We start from the raw sequence: 16,794 nt of genomic DNA, 5'->3' as shown, positions 1-16,794 counted from the left end.
TCTCGCGGATCTCTTCGTAGATCGTGGTTCCATTGCCGGTCTGGAACTCAAGAACGCCGCCATCTAGCGTGCGCTGTCCTATTTTGCGCACCTCAGAAAACCGATTGATCGCTCTGCCCGAGTCACGTCGAGGTTTGACTTCATTCAGAAATACAATTTCTCCCTCATCGCTGAAATCGTCGTCAGACGACATGATAAAATATCTAGATTAATGCAAACGCGTATTATTCTATATTATTTTTTTATCTGCACAGCCATGATCCTCACAGGTACTCTTTGCTGAAGTTATAGTTGATAACGATTTTATCGACCGGATTAGAAAGCGACTCGTAGTAATCTTTGAGGACTTGGTTCAGTTTCGAAAAACTGACGTTGTAAATGATGCTAAAGGAGTTCAAGCAGTTATTGAAAAGATCTTTCTCCAATTCCTGGGCATGTTTTTTACTAACCTCGCTTTCCTCTCCGCAGGTCATCTTGCCCATGATCTGCGCCGAAAGCTCTGCTGATAGCTGCTTGATATACGTCTTCAATTTGGATGATTCGAACTTGCTCAACAGCTTGCTCATATTCTGGGTGGAGTAGGCGTTTGTGCGCGATGGATTTGTGCGGGACTTGATCAGCCCATCGATGCCGTCTAGCACCGACACGAGCTCCCCAATCGCAGTGGTCCTAGCGTAAGAGTCACAGAAATCGTTGAGCTCGCTCGATTTCAGCTCCTCAATCTTTGTCCTAATGGTAGGAGGCAAAGTGCCCAAGTTCTTGACTTCTTCACTCAGCCACTTGTAGTTAAGTAGCAGAACCAGGTGGCCTGCTACATTCTCCATAACCGATGGGGCTGTTTTAGTAAGCTCCAGCCGAGTATTCTCGCTAGCTGTTCTGGTAAGAAGCATATCGTGTTGTCCTGTGAGTTGAGCATTTCTATGAAGGCAAGTGTTGAGTCCTTCCCAGAGTTTGTTGTAGTCGCTATCTAGCTGCTGCTTAATGGCATATTCCGAGACATTAGCAGCCCCGTTCAAGGCCATCATGTCTTCAACACGCCGGATGAATTCAGGGAACGCCTTACTGAATTTGTAAACTTTGAACCCGACCGGCTCTTTTTCCATAATATGCAGCTGGTTGTCAATGTGTCTCGTCCATATAAGAACTAGCTTTGAGTCCATTCGGCTCAGCATGTTAACCACGTACTCTTGGCCTGTCGACGAAAGATCTGCAATGAGCTTTTCAGCAAACAAGGAAATGAGTGGGAACTGCAGCATGTCCTCCTTGACGATTTTCGATACAAACTTCAGCAACTTGTAAATTGAGTCCCCAACGATCATATGCATGAGATTGAACGTCTGGTCGCTAACATCGCGATCTGCTTCCATCTGAGAAACGTTGGAATTGGTGAATTCATGAACTCGCTGAGCAAGTGGTTTTTTAATCATCTTGACGAAGTTGTACTCTTCGGACGATGACAACGAAAAGAACTGAATCACAAAGCGTTGGTGTGTAATAACCATATTGAAGAACAGCCTTAATAGCTCTAATAGCGCTGTCGCAAAAGTATGTTTTGCGATCGGTTCTGGCGAACTGCTGAGAGACTCTTGAGACGGTGTGCCCAGCCCAAGCTCCTGCAAGATTTTTGTATTCGAAGACATCTTCTTCGACTCTGTTGTTGGCCTAGTTCGTTTTGATATTTCAAGAATGATATCTTTTGGCTCGCTATTGAATGAAAATGGTGGAACCGTGGTCTTCTGCTTTTCGGAAACAATTCTCTCGAAAAGGACCGAAACAAAATTCATATAGAATTGTGAATAAGCCTCCTTATGCTCAACAAGCATCTGCTTATAGTCTTCTGGTGAAACTTGTTTCACGAAAGCCACCAAGCCTTGTAACGTCATCAGCTCTGCCAGTTTACGTTCGAGAGCAGAATTTATGGCATCCAAAGACTTTTCTGTCTGAAGTCTTGAATTCAGACTTGTCACCGATGCCTTGACCAGCTGACTTAATTGTTTTTTGAAGCCACTGACAAACATGGATACGGCCTTCTCGTACTTGGACTTCTTTTCTTCCAAAGCTCTCATCTGACCCATTTCTTCATCATCGGATTCGTTACCTCTGATCTTCATCAATGCCGCATACAAATTGCCCAAAGCAGCCTCAATACTTTCATTTTGTTCACCAATGGTAATCCGCTCATTCGGCAAACGGCTCAGGTCTTGGTCTGAGATGTCCACAGAATGCAAGATCTCGTTGAGCTCTTTCATGAGCAGCTTTTTATTCGTTGTCTCAACTTGAAGGCCTTTTCCCTGTTTCTCTATGTAATCAACCTCATCTTGAAAAGAAGCCAGTTGAATTCCGTAGAAAGCCAAGATAGGATCAATGGCCTCACATTCTATGATCGACCTGTTGATAGCTTGATTGACTGCAGACGAAGAGCCTACGACATCCGTCAGAGATTCGATTCTCTTGAACTGTATTCTCTCCAATTCCTTAAGCAGTTTCTTCCGCAAAGACTTCGAGTCGTCCACCTTGGGGTCCCATCCTATCTCATCAAAAAGCTCAGTGAGATCTCCCCCTTTTGGACTTTCATTGTCAACCCGGCTGAAAGCCCTCGATCTGGCATGAGGCCTCAGCAAATCCATGGTTGTATTTTCTTCTTCTTCATCAGAAATATCAAAGTCAGGTACAAATTTCTCGGCCTTCCCAACATTATGAGGTACTGGGGAGGGCACTTTAAGTGAATTGATGGAAATTTCTGGTTTTTCCGGGAAAGAAGTGTTTGTGCTCAAGTTCAATGGCGCTGTTTCTGGTTCGTCATCAGCATAGTCGTCAAACACAGCTTCGTACTCGTCGTCTTGCGTCAGTTCCTCAATTTCATGGTGAGATTTGCGGTGTCCTATAAACTCGATTGACTTGACAGATCTTGGTGACATGGAGCCGCTGTTACTTTTCAGAGCATTCAAGGTTTGCATCTTTTCCATCTCTCGTCTAGACTGCTCGAGTCTTTCCATCTCCAGTCTTTGTTCTCGTTGTTGGCGGTCACGCAGCTCGATCTCTTGCCTTTGTCGCTCTTCCTTCTTGCGTTTCTCTTCCTCCAGGCGTTCCATCTCGCGCAGTTGTTCCTTTCGCTGCTGGTCTCTTATCCGCTGTGCTCTTATTTCCTGTTCTTTGCGCTCCCTTTGAACTCTCTCGCGTTCTTTACGTTCCTGCTCTTTGCGTTCCTGCTCTTTGTCTATACCCCTCAAAGCGGAAGTTGTTCGTTGAACCTCTCTCGAGCGCATGTCACCTTTGCCATAGATGCCTATCCTTGATGGAGACACATCTCCTGAAACTGGAACAGGAGAATCAATACGCGTTCCAGGCGAACTATGGGCAGTTGGTGTGGTGGCCGATGTCCCTGTTCGTGTTCCACTGGTCATTGTATGTGAGCTCTCTGCAGTTGCAGAGCGACTCGGAAGTTTATAGGAATATTTCTGAAGAAGGGGTTCCAAATGGAAATACTCTACCGAACAATTCACCATCTGAGGAAGCTTCTTACCCCCAGTATATCTGATATAATGTTCAAGCACAGAAGTGAGCCAGACTCGCCGCTCTTTGGGATAGCTTGTTTCCCAATAGTACCTCTTGGCCATCTCAAAGATAAAGCCCGTCGGAACTTCTGGATCGAGCTCAATTTTGGTGAGCTCTTCGAAATCCCAGGTTCTGCCGATCTGGACGCTGGAGTCAGGATTCTCTCTGGCCTTGTGCAGACGAATCCTTCCTGATGATCTCACAGACAATATTAGAATGCGGTCTTTCTTATTACTAGCGGGGCTATTGTCAGGTGGCCGCTCAGACTGAGACTTTGAGTCCTCAATGATTCGGACGTGGGCCAAATACTTCTCAGCCCGGTGGCCTGACTGATCCATCTCCCTAAATAGATATTTGTTGATTTTGGAGATGTCAAGCTCATACCGACGAGCCAGATCAATTGATGAGTGAGAGGCCGTTTTCTGATGGCCCTTTTTGGGTTGGCCTGTGATCATAACAAATAAATAATTTTGAGAGATCTGTATATTGTTTGTTCTGTAATATCGAATATGATTAAAATTACATCCTTGCACCAAACTACAACTCAATTAAACTCAACTAAAAGCTTACCCTTGACGTAGCCATTTTGGAACTTGTCGACGGCCTTTTTGAACTCCTCAAACTTGTAAATCGTATCCACCAGGACGTTGAATTGTCTATTCTCCCACATGTCGCTCACAGCCTTAGCGTAGCCCGCACCATCGCTAAGGTTCCCGACAGCAAAGTCGTAGTTGGAAAGTCCTAGTTTTGAGAGAATCTGTTCTCTCAGATTTCCCCTGGATGGCAGCATATCCGTGTACCTGACTGTTCCGTAAGACATGGTATTGCTTCCCATAACCTGGATGTACTTTCCACCCTCTCTCTTGGTCTTAAGGACGTCCTTCAGACGTCCAAGCAAAACTTCGTCTCTGCAGGTATCAAAGATAAGATCGAACTTTCCGTGTTTCTTTGCGGCTTCAACGATCTGCTTGTACTCTTCTTCTTTGTCATGGTAGTCCACTGTTTCGTGAGCACCAAAATCGGAAGCAATACTGATTGACTTCGAAGAGCAGGTGGTGAGAATGTACTTGGCACCCAGATGTCTAACTATCTGAAGTCCCATCATACCCACGGAGGTTCCTCCACCAAGAACAAGGACATTTGCGTCTTTCAGATTCTTATGTCTGGTGATCAGCTCGTATGCGGTAGCAAATGGAATCACAATGCCAGCAGCCTTCTCCATAGGCAATTCTTCAGGAACCTTGGCGATCTTTGTTTGTTTGGTCACATCAATGACCTGGTAGTTTGCGAAGGATCCATAAGGAGTGTAAGGACTTAGGATATCTCCATAGATCTTGTCTCCAGCCTTGAAAGATTTTACTTCGGAACCGGTTTGCAGGACCACGCCAGAAAAGTCTCCACCAAAGCCTTTTGGTTGGCCTCTCTTCAACCATTTTGGACATAGTTGCCATAAGCACACATCGACGGGATTCAAGGCAGCATATTTTGTCTTCACCAAAATTTCGGTTGGAGCCAGGAAAGAGGATTCGGAACGGCCCTTGATCTCTCTCTTGGCAATCTCTAAAGGCGTGGAATAATTGTAGTATGTGACTGCATCAACAGTCAGGGTATTGTTGACAATTGGAGCTTCAGTCATACTAAAGGTAAAAAAACTTGCCTCTGAGTGCTCTTTAATACTTGCGTCAAATTTCACACTAAATTTTAGCCGAGCGTATGCCGACTTTGCCGATATTATAAATCACCATATTTTGTATTTCTGGAAGTTTCTTTCATCAGCAAGCAGCAATCGCTTGTTATGCGTAGCCCAACTAACTATTTTTCGACAGAGTTTTGCTGCTCGCTAGCTTGTGTATCCTCCTCGTCATGCTCCGCGAGCTCAGCATCTAGCTTCTTGCGCGTCTCCTCGTCAGTCACCTCGTAGCAGCCTGCTGCCTCGTCGATCACCGTCAGTTCTAGGCCAGAGTTCAGGATCTTGTCGAAGTCCTTGTGGTTGATTCGCCATCCCAGTTCCTTGCCCGTGAGATAGGTGATCACGTGGTCGCAGTAGCCCAGAATGTCAACGTCAAATTCGCAGTGGTAGATGGGATCTTTGTTGATCAGAATCTGCGGGACGTGATTGGGAACAAGGTTAACAATCTCGCTAACTGGGGCCACTTTCAATGACGTCCCAATGCAGATCAGCAAATCGCATTTCTCGATATCGCTCTTGATAGTGGTGTGGAATTGCTCGGGCAAGTCTTCTCCAAAAAATGTAATATCAGGCTTCATCACTCCGAAGGAGTTCACGTACTCAAATTTTCGCGAGTAAACGCCCTCGTCTTCCATCTTGTCCAGCTGAGCCAGTAGGCTCTTTCGTTCGTTCTCACAGAAGGGACAGTAGGCGATTTCCTGGCGCCTGAGGTGCCCAAAAAGAGTCTCTCCGGGCACCTTGTATTTACATGTAATGCAGCTGGCAGTTGCAAATGAGCCGTGGCACTGGACAATCTTTTCTTTTAGCACCCCTGCGTTGGCTTCCAGATTGTCGATATTTTGTGTGTAATTTCGAAGCAGCTTCCCTTTATCTTGCAACAGACGGATAAAGCCATGCAGTGGTGTATAGGCAGCTTCTGGAGGCAGAATCATATGTGCAATCGAGTAAAACACCTCCGGAGATCGCTTGAACACCTCCAGACTGAAGACATCCTGCGGGTCGTCGAGCCCAAGATGCTTCATTCTTGCGTAGAAACCTTGCGACGATCTAAAATCGGGGATCCCCAAAGAGGTGGATATTCCTGCACCCGTAAGCACCAAGACGTTTTTCGCATTTTCCAGCGCATTCTTGACGTGCTCAATCTTGTGAAAGCTGGGAAGTCTTGTGCGGATCTTGAGCACGCGATTCATGGCTTTCTGCAGAAAAAGAATGCATTTTTGCATAAACTCCTCTGTTTGGTCCTGATTTCTGTAAAAGCGACTCTCGTATCTGGGCGCATAGCCAAGCATACCAGTGACATGTAGTATATCCTGAGGCGAAGGGTCCACAGGTATGGTTTTTTCCAGAAATTCAACAAACCCGCGCAACTTGAGGAAACTTCTGGCGTACGAGCAAACGTTCTTGGTGATCTTGATATTAGTCAGGAGAGGAAGCGGGTCCCGGTCAAAGTAGTCCATTTTGTCAAAAGGTGGTTCCGACTCGTCAGCCTCTTCAAAATCGATTTCTTTCAATGCAAGTTCGTCCACCATGAACGTATCAGAGTCTTCTGATGATACCTCTGCTTCAGAGCTCGAATCGATGGGGGTGCTGGATTCCAATTTGGGTATTTTCGATTTGTGGATATCATCCGAGCTATCGCCACCAGCTTCGATAATAGGACTGCGTGGTCTTTTGGGCAAGTCTGCGGCTTGCAATGGAGCGATCGGCATATTCACACCGTCAGAGGCCGAAAGCGACATGTTTATTAAATTCGAAAATTGTACAAATTAACAATTGATTAGCTAATTTTTTTCCAACCCAGATCGCCAATGTGGCATATCTGCTTTTATGTTAGCTACATCTTGCTTGGCGCACAGACATCGGCTACGTGGAGTGATCGAAAGGCGCTGCGAGTTCAGGGGAGTGGCAAAACACGTATATTGGCCAGCTACCAATGCAGTCTATTAGTCCTCAATGTGGATCCAGCCAAGCCAGATCACACAATCGCGGGATCGGCTACTGTGTCTCTATACACAGAGACCTGGCGCCCCTCCTGAAAGATGCCACCCTCGTGTGTCTCTACATCCTTGCACCGCCAAAACCGGAAAAAGGCCTAGCCGGGTAAAGTAGTTTTTTTCATTATATTTTTATAAGATCGGCCGTAATGAGACCAAAGCACAAACCAGCTATTCCGCCACTCCCTCGGTTGAAGGTCCGCTCATCTGGCAAGAAAGGTGTTGGAGCAGGAAAGTGCGCCGTGGTGATGTCTCAGATGCTGAACTGCTGGGCCGCCAACGGTGAAGGTGCCGCAGCTTGCAAAGAACTTGAACAGCAGCTCAGAGAATGCATGTATTCCAAGAAAACCGTCACCAGCAAGTCCAGTCCAATGATCAACTTCCATGCCTCTCGTCTGTTACCTAAAATTCACCGCAAGGCTGACGATTAAAGACACAACCACAAGTTCGCTGTATATAAAGGATCTACGGATTGACTACTGTGGAGCGCATATAATTAAAAGTCATTTCTTCAATTCACATATAAAAATTAAGACATTAAATTAGGAGCTAATATCGTTTCTCGTTTCTCGTTTCTCGTTTCTCATTTCTCGTTTCTCATTTCTCATTTCTCGTTTCTCTCAGAAAATTAACCGCTGATATTAGACAAGAGGAACCTGAGCTGCTTCAGGCTCGTTCCAGGATCCTGGCATTCTGAGCCATTTGGTTTCTGGAATTGGTGCGTAAGAGTTTGCAGAGCTGGCCAATCCATCATAGACACCATAGAAAGCACAGACAGAAGCCAAGAAACTGAACACACCAGATGCCACCTTGCAACCCTCGTGCTCTCCAAACGTTGCAATGGTGTAAAGCAACATGAAGAACCACTTGCAGAAGGTCAGAGCAACCAATGGAATGGTGCTCTTAAATGTTGAAGTGAACAAAATGAAGTCAAAGACTGTCCATGCAGACAGATAAATTCCCAAAGCGTTGTTGTAGTCGTCCGTGTTTGAATAGTAGTCCTGGACGCCCAAAACGTCGGTGATAATGGCACCGAAGGAAGCGAAAAATGCACCGTAGCAAAGAAGTAAGACGGAACCAAACAGATTGTTATCGACAATAGCCCAAATACCAGTGATGATCTGGACTAATCCGGAAGCAAAGAAGAAAGCTCCGGACAGAATGGCTGGGTTCGTCACAGAGTGGGCTTGACACAGGATCAAACCAAGAGAGAACAGAGTGATGGCAATCATAGCAAGGCCACCAGCGCAAGAAGTTGGATATGGTCTCCATTGGCTAGACTTCTTGTAGTAGCTAGCTCTCAACAGGCCTGTCCTTGGTGGATAGACCACATACTCTGGCTCGTAAGTCATGTGCTGGATTTTCTCGTTGTGGACTGCGGTTTCGGTGTTGGATAGCTGATCAGACATTTCTATTTGATTTAGTACTGGATAGAACAGGGTCATCAGGACGGATATTTATACTGTTGCAAAGCCGAACGGTTCCTAGGTTCCTTGGTGTGTGCGGCTATGCGGCAAGAGAAAACGGTGGTGCGTGCCCATTAGTGGGTGACTAAACATGTCTACGGTACCTGTCGGAGACACGTCACGCCATGCCAATTAAGGTAGCTGATGCATGTAATTGTGGCAGTTTGGTACGATAAATGTTTCGGTACACATCGGCTTTTTTTTTTCCAGAAAATCCACCCCATGTCAAGATACGATAAACGGTAACTGTAATGACCTCTTGTTTATGGCGGAAACTTTTGGAATTTCGAGTAATTAACAAATTGTTCTCTGCATACGGAACGGCTGGTAGCAGGGCCGTTGATGGTGTGATCCGTCCCGAAAACTCCTATCGCCATTCCAGCGAATGGTAGAGCTACCAAATATTTGCTCCGGGATAAGACGCGCATTTCCACAACTTGATTTGTCTCCCTATAGTGGTGTGTCGCCTGTTTTTGATGCTCAAGTGTCTCATCCTTGTGTAAACTAAACTTAAAACTTAATATCGCATTTTCTGATTATGTAAAGCGTAAACTAATTTTTTTGGAAAAAATGCTCAGGGCTCGCTTGATACGACAGTACTCAAAACTGGGCCAAACGGTGGCAGAGGCCACAAAGGACGGCGTGGCAAGTTCCATCACAAACGATCACTCGTATAAGAGTTTTTTCGAGGATTTTTCCAAATCTGTGATGTCGCAGAACCAGCTATCCTCCATCAGCGAACAAAAGATTTTTGGCAAAGTGTTCGACTATCTTATGAAGAAAACAAAGCCAGCAGGCGTGGCTGAAACCCTGAAAGATCTTGTGAATATAAATGAACAACAAGCAAAGAGTCCGTTTCATGACTTGGCTCGAGGAACCGAATCCATCAAGGCGCACAGCTTGGAGACATACAGGAAAAGACTCGAACAAAACAAGGCTTTGCTCAAGGCACTAGAGCCAGCTCTGAACTATATCAATTACAACATTGTCACGAGCGAAGGGATGACGGAATACATAAAAAACGATCTTGTGGAACGGTTCGTGAGAGAATACTCCACCAAGAACAGAAATTCATTGGATCACGACCAGCTGGTTCATCACACAACTACTTTGACCTTCAAAAGCCCTTCACAGCCGCCTATCAACCAAAAAACATTTCCTCTTCTGCTAGAATACTGCTTGAATTCCCTCACATACGATTTTGACTCGTTCGACGACACGCTGCTCATCCTCGACTACATCAGACAACACAAGTCGATTTTTGTTTACGAGTTCGGCCTCAACATCGATGTTTACAACTCTGTTCTACTCCAGGTGTGGCGCAAAGCAGAAAATCTGCAGCTGATCAGCAAACTGGTGGATGAGATCAGCGCAAATGCTATACAGCCTGATCTGCTCACATACAAGATTTTGGCCAACATCTATCTTCAGTGCATGAACGTTGACGACGAATCCAAAGCCCGCTGCTACCTATTGTGGGGGAACGGCTCCGATATCTACAAAATTCGGTCTTTTCTGGATAACATGAGGCTCTCCATCGTGTAAATAGTGTATCTAAAAGTCATTTACATCCCTACACTGGGTGTCACGATAATTTTCTTAAAACGCGTAAACAGTATTTATATAATTTATTCATACACCGCGAAGAGAACGGCCTGTAGAAGTACCTTCTGAGACCAGTGCCTTTTTAACTGCATACAAGGACCCGACAACTAGGGTGCATGTCAAATACGATTCTAAGTGACGATGATATTGACTCCCGGAGAGTTTTCCAAAGCCTTTGAGGAGATCAAGACCACCTCTCTGACCCACTCTACTTGCAAACTAGTCATATTTGTTTCGTGTTTAAACGTGGATGCGATCTGCGCTGCCAAGATACTATGTGTTCTTCTCAAGCGGCATCTCATAGTGTTCCAATTAATACCTGTTGTCGGATATAATGATCTGAAGACCAAATATTCCAAGCTGGACGAGGGCATATCCAATGTGCTGGTTGTTGGCTGCGGCGCAATGGTCGATCTTGAGAGCTTTTTGGAGATTGATGTGTTGCAGCACGTCGAGGAGCTCGATCCGTTAGGCGTTCCAATCACTCCAGAGTCATCTACCACGGAGCCCCAAATGAAACTCACGCGACGCATATACATTTTCGACGGGCATCGGCCGTGGAACCTCGACAACCTGTTTGGATCGCAAATGGTTGCTTGTTTCGACGACGGCTCTTCCGAAAGAGAGCTCCAGAGCCAAAAATCGGCATACGAAGCATTGGTGGCCATGGACGATGAGGAGGAGGATGAGGTGGAAGAGGAGCCCCAATTTGATGATCTGGCCAGCGACTCTGAAGACGAGGTTGGCGGCCGCAAGCGTAAAAGCGAGGACGCCCTTCCCCAGCGCAAACGTTTACTTCTGGAGAACGAGAAAATCATACAAGATTATTATAATCAGGGTACCACCATTTCTATGTCTGCTGCAATACAGGTCTACTCATTGATTTCTACTTTGGGAGAGTCGAATATCGACTATTTGTGGCTATCGATTGTGGGGACCAGCTCGTTGAGCTCCGACTTTGCCAACACGTACGAGTCTTTGGTTCCGCTTCTCAAGGATGAGGTCAACAGATTGCAACAGAGCGACGACCGAGCAGAAAATACAGAGTCAACACTAGACTCTGCCAGAGCGAAGAAAGCAGACGACTCAGCGCTGCGGGTCGACAAAGACTACAGCCTGTTTCTTCTTCGACATTGGAACCTTTACTGCTCGTTTTTCTATTCCAGCTACGTCAACTCAAAGCTTCAGCTGTACACAAGTAATGGAAAGCGGAAACTAAACACTATGTTTGCGCGCATGGGGATCTCGCTTGCGGCTGCCAACCAGAATTGGCATTATCTAGACATCAACCTCAAGAAAAAACTGCATACTGTCTTCCGCAAGAATTTGGGTCAGTTCGGGCTGACAGATGTGATCAGAGACGGGTTTGTTCGCGACTTTGGATTCCACGGTTCTCTGTCTGCCGGTGATTTTGTGGAGGCTGTGACGGCGTTATTGGAGTACGACGGGGAGTTGGTCACCCAGGACACAAAGACAAGGCCTCCAACTCCAGAAGTTGAAGATAACGCGAAGGATATTCGAACACTGATCCAGAGAAGGGAGGCACAATTTGTCTCGAATTTTTGGAGAGCATACGACGCGCTGGACGATTTCGAGCTGATCACCAGGGGGCTGAAGATCGCAAAGCTTCAGCAACAGTTTATTTTCGACAAGGGTTTCGAGATATTCCAAAAGAAAATGATCAAGAATCTGCGCATCTTCAGGCTTGTTGTGCTGAAGGATAACTTTGCAACCAACAACACGGTGTCAGACCATTCTCTGATCCCAGACTTTGGCAACTCTGACTCCATCGAAATTAAAACGTTCAGCAGCAATACCAAGCTCTTTCAGAACCCTCTCATCCTCACAAAGCTTGGCAATTGGATTCTGGAGTCCTGTGCAGAGCTGGACAAGAGTGTCTTACCGCTGGTGATTGCCTCTCTTGACGTGGACACAGGCACGTATCTCGTCTGTGGACTTCCTCCCAAATACCCAAACATGAAGGGTGTCGAGGAAGCTGCTGAAAGAATCACTGTGCTCAACACGTTCTCGCTCGCGTTCCAAGAAATAGCACACAGCACGGGGGCCAAGGCCAGAATAGACAGCTTCGAAAGCTCCATGATTGAAATCCGAAAAGACGACCTCCCTATGTTCCTTGAACGTCTCAGTTTGAGCGGGCTGGTCTAATCTCGTGCATTTATAATAAACTAGATACCATTGCGTAGCAAATCTAAAAAAGTGTTTACTAAAAGTGCACAGCCCAGATCTATGGTTTTATTTATTTATATTTATTAAATGAGCTCTCCGTCAAAACAGCAGGTACACCCTTTCCCCACATTCACCCCTACGAGACACCTCGAACAGCGTCGAATGAAGCGTGCTGCAACTTCTCCTCCGCGCAAACGCACAGCCACGACTCCCATCTCGCTGACACCACTGTCAACGATGCGGAGGATCAACTCAAGGCACACCAGTACTAATGGCGACCGGCCGACTGTGCTGAATTTCCAGAGCGCCACGAAAACAAGCTCCTCAAAACTGTCTAAACGAGAGGGCGCCAACGAAAACGTTTTCCTGTCTCCAAAACAGAACAAGAGAGTAAGCACTGACACCGAGCTTAAAGAACTTCTGCTCGAGAATAGCAGACTGATGAAAATCCTTGCCCAAAACCAGGAACTAATCATGGACTACATCAGACGGAAGTAGGAGGCATTTTCTCTATTTGTTTCTTGACAATCTCAAGTGGTATAATCGCGTCTTCCAACGAATCATGCTGCCCACCCTGGATGTTCTTGCTCAAAAACCGCCATGCAAGTTTTTTCAGCGGATCTTTGCGACGAGGGTCGACTGTCTTCTCTGAAAACAGCACTGCTGTGTCCACAATTTTGGGATAGACAATCCGCAACACATTGAGATCGTTCTCCAAGCCGTGTCCAATAATCACGGTGTTCTCGTCGGTGAGTCGCGCCATTTTCTCAAGCATTTGCTCCCATGTCATTGCGTTTTCCGGAATCGACTCGACACCAGAAACAAACGTATTCAGATCAATTACATCGCCCTTGGGTTTGACAATCTCGTCCATGATCAGAGTGCACTCTGGGAACTTGACAAGACTCAATTTCATCATTTCGAACCCACACGAGGTATAGCACATCTCGCAGTCCAGCCCAATAGCTGTGTATTCAGGCTTATCTTTAATGTTGAGCTTTTCGCGCAATTCTTGAATAGTTGCAAATGGCCGCTGATAATGCATTTCTGCCGGATCATTCAACTTAAAAACATGCTTTGACAGCTCTTGACAACCCTCCGTGTGGCCAGGAGTCTCATTACAACATGAATAGTGGCGATTTGCATAGTTGTGGTTCCATTTTTTAATTCCCGAGCTTAAGCTGGTGATAATTTTCCCTGGATGAAACCTGCACACGCTCTTATGAGCCGGTAGGTACTCCTCAGCAGCCAGAAATGACACTTTGCAATGTGCGCACTCAAGTGTCTCACTATGTTTCCTTGCTTCCGGTACATCCAATATGAAGCCGTGTCTCAAGAGCGTCTGTCTGGAAACACATAAATGCTGCAACCTCCTGATATATTCCTCGCTAGACAGACCTTTTGAAGTAGAATCGAGCTTGGGTTTTTTCTTCACTATTTCATACATCCGTCGCTTAATCATTCGAACGTATTGTGGCTGTGTTTTGCTGTTGGTTGCCACATCATGTTCTTGATCAACAGCAGTAACAACAGAATTAGGAGTTCCAAGTTTTTCCAATTGTTCATGAAATATTCGAAGATAATGTCTTCTTTCCTCGTACTTTGCTGGCGAAAAAGGAATAACCGGCCGCGGAACAAGTTTTACAACATCTGGTGTGGAATCAAACGGGTCAACGCTTTCGATCTTCCGCTTCGACATGGGTGGCAGAGAAAATTTAAAGTGCTCTCTTATTTTTTTACATAGTACCGACCACCGGTCGATCGTCGCTAGTTCGTCAAAATGTCTTACTATTATACATCAACTTTTAAGTTTTTTCGTTTCGCCAGTGCTTCCTGGCGCTGGCGAAGCTGAATTAGTCGATCCATTAGCCCCATTAGCCCCATTAGCCTCCGATCCATTGGCCAGCTGTTTTTGCTTCTGCTGCAGCATGCGCTGTTGTTGCTGAAGAAGACGTTGCTGATGGGCTTCAATTTGCTTCTGTCTGATGTGGTGGATGCTGTCGTATGCTTTTGTCAACAGCATACAGCCAAAACGAATGGCTTGAGTCTGACTACCAATTTGGTTAAGCTTTGATGGATCCAAAGGATTGTAAGGCGGCAAATCAGAGTCAAACATGAAGCGGGACTTGAGTCTCCTCTTCGCATCGCTCTGAGAGTCATAGACATTTATATGTCTCTTGCGGGATGCCAACTCACTATTCTGTGGCGGTGTGACTGGTTCGTCCTTCGATTCTTCTTCGCCGTTGTCTGATTCCAACTCTAATTCATCATCAGACGCATTCAAATATTCTTCGAAAATAGAATCATCCTTGACACGCTTGCGATCTATCCACATTCTTCCGTAACGACCAACACGTTTCCTAAGTTTATAAAGAACTTCAGACACAGAAAGTTTGTGCTGATTGGCATTATTTGGATTGTAGAATCCGGTATCCTCATAATCGCGGTCCTGTCCAGTGAGATCATAAAATTCTGGCAAGTTGTTTCTATCATTCTTCACCACCTCTCCATCAGCAGCATTTATCTTCACAATTTCGTCATCTGTATAATGCTTGTGGCTATTGAGAATTGAGGAGAAGTCGGCCTCCCTTGAGCTCTCGACCTCATACATTGATGAGGCGATAGACGAATAAGGAAGGTGTGATCTTTCTTTTAAAGTTTCATCTTCATTGCTTGCGATCTGGAAAAACGGATTGTAAGGATCATCCGTGAAGTTGACCCACCCTTCATCCTGCGCGCGCCGTTTCACCAGTTTGTCGCTGACAGCCCTCTTGATTCCCTCCAGCTTGTCCTGCAAAACAGCATTGACTGTTGTTAAGTCCAAATCTGGAATCCGAGACGACGGAAGTTTGACGTATGGCTGGACAGCAACTGGGTTCGCACCCTGCCCTGGCTGTGTCTGAGAATAAGCGCCTCCCTTCTGATACTTTTGTCTTTGAGAGGCGACCAATTTTTCCTTTTCCAGTTGTTGTTTGCGGCGCTCCTTGGCCAACAATCGTTCCTTCTCCGACATCTGCTGCGCTCTGAAAAATTCCGGATCTGGTAATGGCGGCCTTTTTTTCTTATGTGTGATCAAATCGTCTTCTTCTCCCTTGACTCCTAGCTCTCTCTTCACTTTCTTTGTTTCGCATCTCAAGTTGAAAATCTCCTTGTCGGTCTTGAGCTGCTCAAGTCGCCGAACTTCCCGTTCAGCAACCATAAATAAAATATTGCGAGCATGCTTTAGGTCTTTGTAAAACACTGCAAGACGCTCTGCACCTTGTGTATCGGTTCTTCTGGTCTTTCTCGCTTGTCTGAATTCACGGCGTCTGAAACAAACATATGGGTCATTGTCGTCCTTATGCGATGGATCTTCAAACTTGAGTGTAGGGAACACTGGCTTACCGTTTCTGGCTATGCGACGAGCTTTCCAATGCTCATAGACCTTGCGACCAAACATATCGAAAAGCACCTTTAAAGGACGAGGTTGCTTTCCGCTCGTTGGCTTGGCGTCGAGCAGCGTTTTGAACGGGTGTATATTAAGCTGGTTTTCCAATGTCCGTGCTACGTCTGCGGGATCAGATTTGTCTGGCACCACTGCAACCTCCACTATTTCCTTGAAACTCAAGATCTGCTGCGGATCCATCGACAAAAATGGCTGTTTTTCATTCACCACAGACTCGAATCTGTGTGCAATCATCTCAAACTCGTCTTCCGTGCATTTGTTGTCTAGCGAACTGTTCATCTTTTCAAGAAACTTTTCGTCTTCCTCATCCATACAGTAGGGACATCCGGATACATCCTCGACGGTAGCTGAGAACTTGATGTATGAAGCAGGTGGGACAAACTCATCCTTGTAATACTTATCTGCGTCTGCCCAAACTTTCGAAGCGTCTGGTGTTGGAATATAAACCTGTTCGACCTTTCGACCTTGTATTTTAGCTGCAGATGCATTAATAACTTTCTGCAGGTGATGTTCTTCTTCCTCTCCTTTTTCCACACCGGTTTCGATCTGTTGTAGATCTCGCTGCTGCTCAGCAAGCTCAAGATCTGGTATATCGCGCTGCTTCCACACTTGGAGCGTCTGCTTCACCGAGATCTTGCGCTGCCTGAAGCGAGCACCAGCTGATGATGGGGGTGCCATTGTGTAATATAATCGATGCCACTCCTTTACACCCTTACACCACTGTTTATTTGCCCCTTACTTGTCACAAACAACACGCTTAGATCCTGGTGGACTTGAAGCGGGCAATCCCAATCTGTGTACAGTCCGGTTCTTCTCTGTATTCCAGAGCGAGATACGCAGTCCTGTGTTGGG

The 16,794-nt window shown here is 46.0% G+C and overlaps 9 protein-coding genes across 9 annotated transcripts; 3 read left to right on the top strand and 6 right to left on the bottom strand.

Annotated features, from left to right (window-relative positions):
• Positions 1-223: 223 nt before the first annotated feature.
• Positions 224-4,010, bottom strand: OGAPODRAFT_94841 (uncharacterized protein; the record flags this gene model as incomplete). Its single annotated transcript, XM_018357629.1, has 1 exon — positions 224-4,010. The coding sequence occupies one exon, from the start codon at positions 4,008-4,010 to the stop codon at positions 264-266; it is 3,747 nt and encodes a 1,248-aa protein (XP_018209955.1). The 3' UTR covers positions 224-263.
• A 34-nt stretch (positions 4,011-4,044) lies between these two features.
• On the bottom strand, positions 4,045-6,766 carry OGAPODRAFT_16871 (uncharacterized protein). Its single transcript, XM_018354722.1, has one exon. The coding sequence runs from the start codon at positions 6,700-6,702 to the stop codon at positions 5,368-5,370; it is 1,335 nt and encodes a 444-aa protein (XP_018209953.1). The 5' UTR covers positions 6,703-6,766; the 3' UTR covers positions 4,045-5,367.
• OGAPODRAFT_9257 (uncharacterized protein) lies at positions 4,100-5,191 on the bottom strand (the record flags this gene model as incomplete). Its single annotated transcript, XM_018357184.1, has 1 exon — positions 4,100-5,191. The coding sequence occupies one exon, from the start codon at positions 5,189-5,191 to the stop codon at positions 4,100-4,102; it is 1,092 nt and encodes a 363-aa protein (XP_018209954.1).
• A 64-nt stretch (positions 6,767-6,830) lies between the features above and the next one.
• Positions 6,831-7,754, top strand: OGAPODRAFT_16870 (uncharacterized protein; the record flags this gene model as incomplete). The annotated part of the gene is made up of 1 exon (XM_018354721.1): positions 6,831-7,754. A coding segment is annotated over exon 1 (275 nt), but the record flags the coding sequence as incomplete, so codon positions are not given.
• On the bottom strand, positions 7,748-8,648 carry OGAPODRAFT_77222 (uncharacterized protein; the record flags this gene model as incomplete). Its single annotated transcript, XM_018356300.1, has 1 exon — positions 7,748-8,648. One exon carries the CDS (start codon positions 8,646-8,648, stop codon positions 7,881-7,883), a length of 768 nt encoding a protein of 255 aa, XP_018209951.1. The 3' UTR covers positions 7,748-7,880.
• Positions 8,649-9,285: 637 nt separating this feature from the next.
• OGAPODRAFT_16869 (uncharacterized protein) lies at positions 9,286-10,281 on the top strand. The gene has a single exon (XM_018354720.1). The coding sequence runs from the start codon at positions 9,708-9,710 to the stop codon at positions 10,248-10,250; it is 543 nt and encodes a 180-aa protein (XP_018209950.1). The 5' UTR covers positions 9,286-9,707; the 3' UTR covers positions 10,251-10,281.
• A 170-nt stretch (positions 10,282-10,451) lies between these two features.
• Positions 10,452-12,476, top strand: OGAPODRAFT_77220 (uncharacterized protein; the record flags this gene model as incomplete). The annotated part of the gene is made up of 1 exon (XM_018356299.1): positions 10,452-12,476. The coding sequence occupies one exon, from the start codon at positions 10,452-10,454 to the stop codon at positions 12,474-12,476; it is 2,025 nt and encodes a 674-aa protein (XP_018209949.1).
• Positions 12,477-12,548: 72 nt separating this feature from the next.
• Positions 12,549-14,196, bottom strand: OGAPODRAFT_77219 (uncharacterized protein; the record flags this gene model as incomplete). The annotated part of the gene is made up of 1 exon (XM_018356298.1): positions 12,549-14,196. The coding sequence occupies one exon, from the start codon at positions 14,194-14,196 to the stop codon at positions 12,982-12,984; it is 1,215 nt and encodes a 404-aa protein (XP_018209948.1). The 3' UTR covers positions 12,549-12,981.
• A 99-nt stretch (positions 14,197-14,295) lies between these two features.
• Positions 14,296-16,620, bottom strand: OGAPODRAFT_13802 (uncharacterized protein; the record flags this gene model as incomplete). Its single annotated transcript, XM_018353388.1, has 1 exon — positions 14,296-16,620. The coding sequence occupies one exon, from the start codon at positions 16,618-16,620 to the stop codon at positions 14,296-14,298; it is 2,325 nt and encodes a 774-aa protein (XP_018209947.1).
• Positions 16,621-16,794: the final 174 nt, after the last annotated feature.

This window comes from Ogataea polymorpha (genome assembly GCF_001664045.1).
Source record: "Ogataea polymorpha strain NCYC 495 leu1.1 chromosome Unknown OGAPOscaffold_5, whole genome shotgun sequence".
NCBI classification, from domain to species: Eukaryota; Fungi; Ascomycota; class Pichiomycetes; order Pichiales; family Pichiaceae; genus Ogataea; species Ogataea polymorpha.
The sequence above is the reverse complement of the archived record's forward strand: the minus strand, read 5'-3'. Positions and strand labels throughout refer to the sequence as shown.